At 50.4% G+C, this 12,173-nt stretch overlaps 1 protein-coding gene across 1 annotated transcript in view; it reads right to left on the bottom strand.

Moving 5' to 3' along the window:
- CDH22 (cadherin 22) overlaps nucleotides 1–12,173 on the bottom strand; it is an 82,904-nt gene that overhangs the window by 36,974 nt on the left and 33,757 nt on the right. The window contains exons 4-5 of the mRNA XM_086330830.1: nucleotides 6,245–6,412; nucleotides 1,397–1,590 (exon numbers count right to left, since the gene is read on the bottom strand). Coding sequence (XP_086186956.1) covers nucleotides 1,397–1,590; nucleotides 6,245–6,412 — 362 coding nt within the window. The remainder of the gene's footprint in view (nucleotides 1–1,396; nucleotides 1,591–6,244; nucleotides 6,413–12,173) is intronic.

Genomic DNA, 12,173 nt, shown 5'->3' with positions numbered 1-12,173 from the left:
GCAGGGAGGATGGGGGAGTTACTACAGGGGCATCACCGGGGATGAGAGCAAATGCTGTGCTGGGGTCCCTGGGCTGGGCTTGGGGCCTGATTCTGCTGCTCTGTGATGCTGGGCCTCCCCAGGCCTCCAGTTCCCCCATCTGTGAAATGGGCTCATCTTACAGTGAAGACAAGTGGAGGTCAGAAGACCGAAAGCCATGTAATGTTTAAAAGGGTGGATTCTGGAGACAGACTCCCTGGGGCCCTGTCCCTACAACTTCTCTGTAAGATGCTTGGCCTTGGGTGCAAATGACTGAACTCAGGGCCTCAGATTCTCACCTATAAAATGGGCAATAATAATACTGAGAGGGTTGTTGTAGAGATTAAATGAGTTAATACATGGAAAGCATTGGAAAGGAGGCTGGCACGCTATTCACACTTAATTGAAAGTATTAGCCTCATATCCTTATCCTAGTTGAAAAAACAGAGTTTTCTCTATCCTCAAGCCCTCGTGGCCAGGGAGAGAGTTTGATTATTGAGTGAATGAAGGGCTGTCAGGGCAGATGTTTCTGTAGGTCCCAGGAGGCAGAGCCTGGGCTGAAGGGAACAAGATAGATTGTGGCTGAATGGGAGAAGGAGGAGCAGGACACTGGTAGGGACTCAGTGTCCCATCCCTGGGAGTATACAAAGGGCTTACGACTGTTTGTAGGCCAGGCAGGGGACTCAGACCTCCCGTGGAACAGCAGGGTTGGAGTGGACAGTGTCAAAGGCCTGTGCACCCCTGAGTTGCCAAGCTTGCGACCAAGCCCTTGAAGATGATTTTTGCTTTTTTATCTGACCTCTGTCTCCTTTCCCTAGGGGGTGCTGAGTTTGCTGTTTGAGCTTCTGGTTCCTGGGCTGGTCAGTGGGTAAGGAGGCTGTTAGACTCAAGAAAGAAAGAGCTTTGGGGTCACCAGACCTGGGTTCAAATCCTACTCTATCCCTTACAGGTATAATCTTGTGCAAGCCCTTTTACCTTTCTAAATCTCTGTTTTCTTACTTGTAAAAACAGTCATAATATGTTTTCCTTCCGAGGGTAACATCAAGATGAAAGGAAACAGTGAGTGTGAAAGGCCTGGTGTGAACTTGAAGTAGCACAGCGTAGTATGTAAGAGCACAGATTCAAATCTGGATTGACTCCTGGCTCTTGACTGCTAGCTGTGCAACCTTGGACAAGTCACTTAACCTCTCTGTGTCTCATGTTCTCATTTGTAAAACGGGAAGGACAGCATTAGCGTTTTCCCAGGTTGGTCCAGCGTCCCTGGAGAGACTTCACCCCTGGAGTGAAGTGGGATGGGGTATTTGGCTGCTCAGTGACCCCCTACCCGACCCTGCTGCCCTGGGGTCTGTCTCCCCCATCGCTTCCGGGGCGGCCGCACCTTCTGCACTACGATGATGGCCTCCTGCGTGTCACTGTCTGTGATGACCTTGAACACGTGCCCGCCGCTGCCGCTCTCCTCCCTGAGGTGGTAAGTCATGTCTGTGTTTTCGCCCACGTCTGAGTCCTCGGCCTTCACGCGTCCCACGGCCGTGCCGATGGGGGCCGACTCCTGAATGCTGAACTGGTACATCTCTGTAGGGGATACAGTTGTGAGTGGGGATGGTAAGGCAGGCCCTCCCCCAGCTTCCACCAGCGCTAGGGGAGAGGAGGGGGGCTCTCAGATGGGCTCCTTGGAGCTCCCTGCTTGGCCAGGACTGGTGTTGGGAGAGACACTTCCTCTGCAGAAATGCCGGACGCAGTGCAAAGAGGAGGGTTCTAATTCTGACCTTGGCTTTATCCCCTGATTGATTTGAGAAAGTGTCGGCAGTTCTTTGGGACTCAAGTGTCCTCATCTGCCCAAAAGGGGACAGAGAAGCACAGTGATCAAGGCTACGGCCCTGGAGTCAGTCCTGGCTGTGTAGTTCTGAGCTCTGGTTTTCCTCATCTGTAGAATGGGAATAATAATAGTGCCTTCCTAATAGCACTGTCATTTCCCAATTAACTGAGATGATAATGCATGTCAATTGCTTAGCACAGAGACTAGTATCTGTTCCCTACCCAATAAATGGGACACATTGCATTCAAATAGTCGGGCTGCACACTGATTTTTTTTGTTGCTGTGGATGTTAATGATATTGGTTCCTTCATTTCCACATATTTATTGAGCATCTATGATGTCCCAGATGCAGCTCTATGCATTGGGGTTCCAGCAACAAGCAAAACAGACCCAAATCCCAGGGCTCACAGTGCTTTTCTCTTAACGGAAGGAGAAAGACACTAAACAATCATATCAGTAAAATAGGATGTCAAATGGTACTTGGGAGAAAAATAAAACTGGGAAGGGAAATGGGGAGTGATGATGAAGGTGTGTGTGGAGTTTTAAATAGGGTAATTGGGACTTTCCTGGCGGTCCAGTGGTTAAGACTCTGTGCTTCCAATGCAGGGGGCGAGGGTTCAATCCTTGGTTGGGAAACTAAGATCCCACATCCCACGGGATGCAGCCAAAAAAAACTGTAAATGTGGTAATCGAGGAAAAGACAACATTTCTGCAAAAGTCTGAGGGAGGTGAGGCAGTGAGTCAAGCAGATATTTGGGAAAGACAGAGGGAACAGCAGATGCAAAGGCCCTGAGGTGGGTGCAGTGCCTGGCATGTTTGAAGACTGGCAAGATGGCCACTGTTACCAGAGTGGGGAAGCAGAGGGGAAACCAGAAGGAGTGAGGGTCAAGTGGAACTCAAATGGCTCCCTGCTGTCCTCCCAGAGTGGAGTTGAAGGTGGGGGTGATTTGCTAAGTGATGGGCCTGCCCAGGGGAAGCAGGGGCTGTGGCACCGGGGATGTGTCTCTTGGAGCCCCCACTGGTCTGAATACCCTTGTGTGGTGTGGCTGTCTCTGATTGACTCTCACAAAAGAGTCTTGGGGGGACTCTTAACACAAGCTGACCATGCCACTCCCCACTCTTTACCATAGCTCCCCACTGCACTTGGAATGAAGTTGTACAAGCCCCTTGGCCCCTGCTGACTTCTGCAGCTTCATGCCTCCAATGCCCCACCTCAACATGAGCCTTAGCCTGGCTGAAGTTCTTGTAATTCCTTCAGGATGACTTGCTCTGTGCCACCTCTAGCCATTCCCTCGCTTTATTCTCCTCTCTGCCTTCACTTCCCCTGTTTCCTCTCCTTTTTAGTCTCAGTGACTATTACCTCCTGTAATGGGGAAGGTTCCCAGACCTCCAGGCTCTGGTCCCATGTGTCCAGGGCCCCCAGGCTTATCCTATTGTAAGGATTACTGCATTTCCCTATTATTTCCTGTTTATTCTCCCTCCCTCTGTCTTCTCCCTCCCTCCGGGCTGTGAGCTCCTGCAAGGCAGGGACCACATCTCTTATTCATCCGGCATTCATGGTGCCTGGCAGAACACCAGGCTGTCACATAAATGAAATGTTTGAGTGACTAGTGAGTGAATGAATGAAAAGCAGCCTGAGTTACTAGTATACACTCACTAGATTAACACAAATGAAAGAAATCTGACAATACCAAGTATCAGTGAGGATATGGTATGATGGACACATGCATTTCTTCATGGGGGAAAACAATTTGGCTTTATTTAGTAAAGTTGAAGATGAGTTTATTCTGCTCCTCTGTAGACTAAGGAAATTGCATGCAAAACAGCAGGAGGGACACATACAACCATGTTCAAAGTGGTGTCCTCTATAATAACCTCAGACTGGAAACAACACAAATGTCCATGGGCGGGAGAATAGATAAATCGTGGAATACTATACAGCACTGAAAATGAATGCATTATAGCTAGAAGCAATAACATGTGATTTCACAAACATAATTTGGGGAGATAAAAAAGCAAGATGAATCATTTGTATTGTGAGTTTCAATTTAGATAAGGTTAAAAACTTATAAAATTAAACTATAATGTTAGGTGATGCCTACATGGGTGAATCGACCCTAAAGGACTGGATAAAGAAGATGTGGTATATATGCATATTTATATATAATGAAATACTACTTAGCCATAAAAAAGTGAAATTTTACCACTTGCAGCAAGATGGACTTGGAGGGCATTATGCTAAGTGAAATAAGTCAGACAAACAAAGACAAATATTGTGTGATATCACTTATATATATATAATCTAAAGAATATTAAAAAAAACATATTCACAGATATAGAGAACAAATTAATGGTTGCCAGCGGGAAGAGGGAAGCGGGCAGGGGCAATATAGGAGGAGGAGATTGAGAGGTACAAATTATTAGGTTTAAAAAAGCTACAAGAATATATTGTACAACATGGGGAATATAGCAACTAATTTATAATTAATTATAACTATAAATGGAGTACACCTTTAAAAATTATGAATCACTGTATTGTACACCTATAATTTACATAATATTATACATCAAAGAAAGTGAAAGTGTTAGTTGCTCAGTTGCATCCAACTCTTTGTGATTCCATGCATAGTAGCCCACCAGGCTCCTCTGTCCATGGAATTTTCCAGGCAAGGATACTGGAGTGGGTTGCCATTCTCTTCTCCAGGGGATCTTCCCCACCCAGGGACTGAATCCGGGTCTCCTGCATTGCAGGCAGATCCTTTACTGTCTGAGCCACCATGGAAGCCCCTATTATCTACTAACTATACTTCGATAAAAAAGAAAAGCAAAGAGATGATGGTCATGAAAGTGGATGGTGGTTAACTCTGGAAGAAGAGGTAGGGGGAGAAGTTATAATCAAGAAAGGACTTGTGGCCGCTTCTGGGTCCTGGTCAGCGGTTACAAGAGTGTTTGTTTTGTAATTATGTACTGAACTGGACATTTATATTTTATGCATTTCTGTTTGTGTGCTGTACTTCCCAATAAAGAAATAAAGAAAGAACAGATGAACAACACGGCTATATATTAAAAATGGATGACCAACAGGGTCCTACTGTACAGCACAGGGAACTCTGCTCAATGTTATGTGGCAGCCTGGATAGGAGGGGAGTTGGGGGGAGACCTGATGGGAGGGGAGTTGGGGGAAGAATGGATACATGTATATGTATAGCTGAGTCCCTTTGATGTCTGCCTGAAAGTATCACAACACTGTTAATTGGCTATACTCCAATATAACATGAAAAGGTTAAAAAAAAGAAAGAAAGAATACATGAGTGAATAAATAAGAGTCTTCCAGGGGCTCTGGCCCCTCTGTCTGCCCCCCTCCTTCCAGCTCAGGGCTGGCACACAGCCTGGCACACAGCAAACTGGGTGGCCCCGCCCCTTCACAGGGGCTTTGAAGCTTCCCCATCAAGTGAGTGGGGCTGGGCTGGGGGAGTGGCTGAGGGCGGCTGCTGGACTGGGTTCCCCGGGCAACAGCAAAGACGGGGAGCTGGCTGGCGGGCTCTGCCCACCCCACTTGGCGTCTGGACTGAGGCGCTTAGGCTGCGATGTGCTCTCAGCTAAGGGATTGGATTCCCTTATCTCTCGGGGGTCAGTCCCCTGTGGCAGGGCCTAATGTGAGAGCAGCAGACCTCAAGTAATGACTCGCCCGATAGGGATCAGCCCGGCTCCCCATGGCATTTAGTCTCTGCCAGCTTCGGCGGCTTCCTGGGCACAGCTTTCTCGTCTAAACCTGGGACGGAGGGGCTGGCTGGGCTGATGGGAGGTGGAGGACAGGACCAGAGAAGACACCCCCACTCTGTTGTGCCTGGGGAGGCAGAGAGTGGAAAGCACCCTCCCCCAGTTCAGAAGCACAGAGTCCTCCAGGCTCGGAGGAGAGGAAAAGCCCTGTCTCTCCAGACCCTGGCATTTCTATGTACAAATGATAGGTGCCCCTGGGCATGGCTGCAGCCTCTGTCTGTATGTCTAAAAGACCCCTGTGTCTGTCCCTCCATCCCCAGCATACCTTTGCAAGCTCGGATCAGTAGCAGATCACACATAATAAGCGTGACAGGGGTGTGTGCAAGGACCAGCTGGAGTGGGTGGACAGACAGGGGCTCACTCTTGGCCAGAAGCAAGGTGCAGGGAGGGGTGGTAAGTGTGTTACATGGATGTATGGAAAGTCAGACAACTTTGGGGCTGTCTCTTGCAAAAAGCAAGATTGGAGGGGGGAGGGGGTTGGGGTGACTTGGATGGATAGACAGATGGACAGATCGGGGAGGCCCTCTATGGCGAGGAGGCTGCAGGGCAGCTTGGGGTCAGAGGGTGGCTGGGAGGGATGACCAAACAGATACACAGATCCACTCCTCCCTCTGGGAAGGCCTCACTCACTCTGCGGGAAGCGGGGCGGGTTGTCGTTGACATCAGTGACCACGATGGTGACGGTCGTGGAGCCGGAGAGGCCGCCCAGCTGGCCCGCCATGTCTGTGGCCTGGATCACCACCTCGTAGCGCTCCTGGCTCTCGCGGTCAAGGTCGGGCACGGCCGTCCGGATCACACCTGTGGGTGGGGGGTTGAGGCCAGGGATGCCCCTTGCCGGCTGCCAACTGATACAGAGACCCCTCCCCAGGCAGAGGCCAGGCTCATTCAACTTCAGGAGGGGAGTTGCTGATGCAGAAGACACTGATACGACCACCGTGTAGGTGTGGGGCTCAGCATACACACACAGACACACACACACACCTGCATGCTTATACAGATAGGCTCACAGATAACTCACACTCAGCACTCCACACACACACACCCTCACACACACACTCCTCTCTCACACACATCAGATTCACGCACGCGTGTGTCTTCAGTTGCTCAGTTCGCGTCTAACTCTTTGAGACCTCATGGACTGTAGCCCGCCAGGCTCTTCTGTCCATGGGATTTTCCAGGCAAGAATACTGGAGTGGGTTGCCATTTCCTTCTCCAGGGGATCTTCCTAGACCAGGGATCAAACCCACGTCTTCTGCATTGTAGGCAGATTCTTTACCCCTGAGCCACTGGGGAAGCCCAGATACATGCACATATACTCTAAAACACAAACCTTCCCATCCACTTGTACACAAAACACACACATTATATACAGACATATTAACATACATCCACACACTCACACACATACATACATATTCACACACTCACATGCAACCCAAAAGCAACAGAATATGGACTATTTAGTTTACTAAAAAGAGGCATAAGGCCTAGAATCAGGCACTGTGTGACTCCCCCTTGAGCCTCCGATCCCACTTTCAGGGTCTCAGTTTCCCCATATGAGGGGGAGTCCCGACATTTTCTGGGTGAGCCTGGCCTGTGTCTGATTCATCCTGGATCGGTGTCACTCAGCCCAGAGCCAGCCCCAGCGTGGCAGCTTGGTGAATGTTTAACTGAGTGAACTGGCCTGACAGTCACCCTCAAACACACGATGGAGTCACACTCGCCCGCACATAAACACTGATATGTCTCACACACTTAGACGTACTATTAATACATTAATACACAGGTAACACCTATGAGGTCACATGCACAGGCACACACATAGCTACTAGCACACACTTATTCTCACACACACACATACACCCTCCACGATTAAGTCATCACCCAGCCCTGGGGACCCCAGCCCTTTCCTCTGGGGCCCGGCCCTAGATTCTCTGTCCAGGCACCAGCTAATTGCTGATCAGACAACCCTTCAAACTGTTAATGGAAGCAGGCAGAGGAGCAGCAGAAAGTGGTGGCTGTGAGATGAATTCTGAGCAGGGGAAGGCTGGACTTCTGGTCTCCCAGACACTTGCTTATACGGTGGGAGATCAGGCGGGAAGGGGGAGTTGATGAGCCAGTCAGAGTCCCCCCACCCCTGACCCACTTCAACCTGTGAACGCCAGGTGGTGGCAGGTGGTGCCCAGGGCCTGAACACCAGGTGGAGTCACGCACCAGCAGCCCCACGATGCGCCCCATAAAACCCAATCTCTCCCTCCTGATGTCCCCAGACAGCCCCTAGCCTCCAATAAAGGCAATAGAATGGGAGGAGAGGCTGTAGTGTGTGTGTGTGTGTGTGTGACTGGGGGAGCCAGGGGTGGTGCATCTAGGGGGTGTGCCTGCTTTTGTGGGATCCCATGGAGATACGGAAAGTGCAGTCTGTCTAATCAGGGGTCATGGAGACCCTCTATCAGCAGCCTTCAAGACTCCTCAATAAGCTCCCTCCTGACTGCTCCTTGGCCTGGACTGATCTTTCCAAGGGCAGGGGAGACTTGGAAACAGACGAACTTGGGATACATCCCAGACCTGCTATTTGTTGACCAGGTGATCTTGAGCAAAACCCCTCACCTCTCTGGACCTCAGTTTTGTCATTTATAAAATGGGACCATCACATACCTCCCCAAAGAGCAGGATTTCCCCAACTGGCACCGTGGACATCTCGGGCAGGATAATTCCACCCACGAGATGCTGGTAGCAGCGCCCTCCCCCTCCCAGCTACAGTTCCAGACATTGGCAAATGGTCCCTGGGGGGCAGAATTGGTGCAGAGTTTCAACTCATGAGAACTGCATGTGACAGTAACAATAACTGACATGGATGTGCATTTACCCTGCGCTTGCCATGGTTCCAAGCACCTTAAGGGAACTGCCTCATTGAAATTGCTCATCAGCCCTATGAGGATGGTGCTATGATTATACCCAGTTTGCAGATGAGGACATGGAGGCACAGACAGGTTAAGTACTGGCCCAAGGTCGCACACGGAGAAAGTGCACAGTCAGGATTCCAGCAGGCTCTCTGGGGCCAGAGCCCATGCTGTGGACGGCTCTGCTGGGCCTCAGTAAGGATGGTGGGCCCCTGCCCAGCCAGCCTGGTATCCCCCACCCCACCCACCCTCAGGTACAAGGGGAGAGTGCAGGCCTCTGATAGAGTGATGCTGCGCTTCTGTCTCAGCTCCTGAGAGAGCCCTTTCTCATCTCCGTCCTAATCAGGCAAGCCATGCTTCCAATCATGCACTGGGCTCCTTGCCCCATCTCCCTGGTGCTGGACCTCAACACTGGGATTGTTAGAGGAATCCCTTCTGGGGATTAGGGCAGGACCCAAGTCTGGGATGGTAGGGGCCCTACTGGGAAGGTGCCCTTGTGTGTCCTGTACCCTGAGGAGCTGAAGGAGGGAAAGAGCAGGAAGGGAAGAGAGAAGAGAGGGAGGGGGGTGAAAGTGAAGGAGAGAGAGACAGAGAGGAATCTGAGAGGTCAGAGCGGAAAGAGACGGAAAGCGCCACATATTCGGAGGCACAGAAGAAGGGAAAGGCAGGGAAGAGAGGGAAAGGGAGACCCACGGAGAGACAGAGGCCTGGAGAGAAACAGAAAAAAGAAGAAAGCAAGGCCAAGAACAGCAAGGGCAGCATGAACAGACCTCCTCAGGGACGCCAGAGAGGCAGACGGACAGGGAGGGGTGGAGAAAGAAGGTGGGAGGGCCGAAAGGAGAGAGCAGACAGATGGACTGACAGGGGAGTGATCACGGGCCAGAGACGTGGTGGGGGGCTCCCTGCGTGAGCCAGGCAGAGGGGCGGGCGGGGGGGGGCAGGCCAGTCAAGCACTTAAGGTGGGCTAAAGAAAAGGGAAAGTGAAGTCACCCAGTCGTGTCCCGACTCTTTGCGACCCCATGCACTGTAGCCCACCAGGCTCCTCCGTCCATGGGATTTTCCAGGCAAGACTACTGGAGTGTCATTGTCAGAAAAATGCAAATCAAAACCACAATGAGGTACCATCTCACGCCAGTCAGAATGGCTGCTATCAAAAAGTCTACAAACAATAAATGCTGGAGAGGGTGTGGAGAAAAAGGAACCCTCTTACACTGTTGGTGGGAATGCAAACTAGTACAGCCACTATGGAGAACAGTGTGGAGATTCCTTAAAAAACTGGAAATAGAACTGCCATACGACCCAGCAATCCCGCTGCTGGGCATACACACCGAGGAAACCAGAATTGAAAGAGACACATGTACCCCAATGTTCATCTCAGCACTGTTTACAATAGCCAGGACATGGAAGCAACCTAGATGTCCATTGGCAGACAAATGGATAAGAAAGCTGTGGTACATATACACAATGGAGTATTACTCAGCCATTAAAAAGAATACATTTGAATCAGTTCTAATGAGGTGGATGAAACTGGAGCCTATTATTCAGAGTGAAATAAGTCAGAATGAAAAACACCAATACAGTATATTAACGCATATATATGGTATTTAGAAAGATGGTAGCAATGACACTATATGTGAGACAGCAAAAGAGACACAGATGTAAAGAACAGACTTTTGGACTCTGTGGGAGAAGGTGAGGATGGGATGATTTGAGAAAATAGCATTGAAACATGTATATTATCAGATGTGAAATAGATCACCAGTCCAGGTTCTATGCATGAGACAGGGTGCTCAGGGCTGGTGCACTGGGATGACCCTGAGAGATGGGAGGGGGAAGGAGGTGGGAGGGGGGTTCAGGATGGGGAACACATGTACACCCATGCTGATTCATGTGAATGTATGGCAAAAATCACAATATTGTAAGGTAATTAGCCTCCAATTAAAAAAAAAAAGGATACTGGAGTGGGTTGCCATTTCCTTCTCCAGGAGATCTTCCCAACCCAGGGAATGAACCCAGGTCTCCCACATTGTAGGCAGACGCTTTACCATCTGAGCCACCAAGGAAATCTATGGGCTAAGCTTTGTCATTTATGTCTAGGATCTCACAGATGTGGAGTCTGGTGATGGGGCCACTGTGCATGGCTGAGCTTGTGGACCAGAAGCTCAGCAGCCCCGGCTCTGAGTGGGGCTGGGAGCAGGGGTCTGACTGAGATCTATGCTGTGGGTGATGTGCCACGCTTGTGTGACTGGCCTCCTTGCTGCCCTGTCACTTCTGACTGCAGAGGAACTGGGGACACTTAAGTCTTCATCTCTAGAAATGGGTCATGAAGCCGTGCTGAGTGTGTGATCAGGTGTCCTCTCTTGACAACTAGGAGGTGGGTACCCTGAAGCCATGCGGCCTCTGGACCCTGTCCCCCTGGGCCACACCCAATGACAGGTTGCTATGGTGATAGCTCCTGAGGAACCACGCCTGCTGGGATCCATGCCTTGGGTCAGCCTCTCCCATGCTGACTCCAGCCTCGGCCATAGGACTTGCTTTGGCCAACGGGACATCAGCAAGTGTGACAGAAGCAGAGATACTTGATAAACCCTTGTGTGCCAGGGCTTGTCTCCTTGGACCCCTGAGACCACTGCACCGTGAAGAAACCCAAGATGAAAGGCCACAGCTGTCCTAGCTGACCTGCCAGCTGACCGTTGCAATGTGAGTGACCCCAGCAAAATAACTGCCCAGCCAACCCACAGAATCGTGACAAATAATAAATTGTTGCTGTTTTAAGCCACCGTGTTTGGGGACAGTTTGTCACATAGCGGTAGATAGCTAACAGAGAAATCAAGATTCCCCAGCCTGTTCCTCTTCTGGGCTCACTCCTGTAGCTGCATTTCACTGGAGGCCATCTGGCTGGAAGGTCCAAGATGGCCTCATGTATTGATACATGCTGGGCAGTTGATCCTGGCTGTTCACCAGGCCTTCTCTCATCCTCCTGTGGGCTGGGCTGATTTCCTTAAACCGTGATCTCAGGACCATGTTCCAGGAGAGAAGCATGAAAGCTGCAAGGTCTCTTAAGACCTAACCTAGGAATCTGTAGAACATCACTACATTCCACTGGCCAAGGCAAGTTGTAAGGTGGCCCAGATTCAAGGGGCAGGGAAATAGACTCCTCCTCCCCCCTCGATGGGAAGAGCTGAAGTTACTTTACTAGGAGGCCAATTCAAGGATGGGAGGACTTGATGGCGTATTTTGCCATCTGCTCTCTTCCACACCCCATTCTACCCCCAACATGGGGAGAAGCATCCTGGAAGCTGGTATCCACCTGAGAGTCTGAAGCAAAATTCTCAAATTAGCTCTTAAACCATCTGGTTCTGGATTTCCTTGGTGGCTTAGTGGTAAGGAATCTGCCTGCCAATGCAGGAGACAGGGGTTCGATCCCTGGTGCGGGAAGATCCCACAGGCTGAGGAGCAACTAAGCCTGTGAGTTGCAACGGCTGAAGCCTGTGCGCCCTAGAGTCCGTGCTCCACAGTAAGAGAAGGCACCGCCATGAGAAGCCTGCGCACCACAGTGAGAGTAGCCACCACTCTCCGCAAGCAGAGAAAAGCCCGCAGCAATGAAGACCCAGCACAGCCAAAACGAAATGAATAAATAAAATCATAGGAAATAGGTG

The sequence above is a fragment of the Bos grunniens genome, chromosome 13 (genome assembly GCF_055505025.1).
Source record: "Bos grunniens cultivar Pamir isolate PY7600 chromosome 13, Bosgru_T2T1.0, whole genome shotgun sequence".
Classification (NCBI taxonomy): Eukaryota; Metazoa; Chordata; class Mammalia; order Artiodactyla; family Bovidae; genus Bos; species Bos grunniens.
Note: the sequence above shows the minus strand (reverse complement) of the source record. Positions and strands in the feature narration are given on the sequence as shown.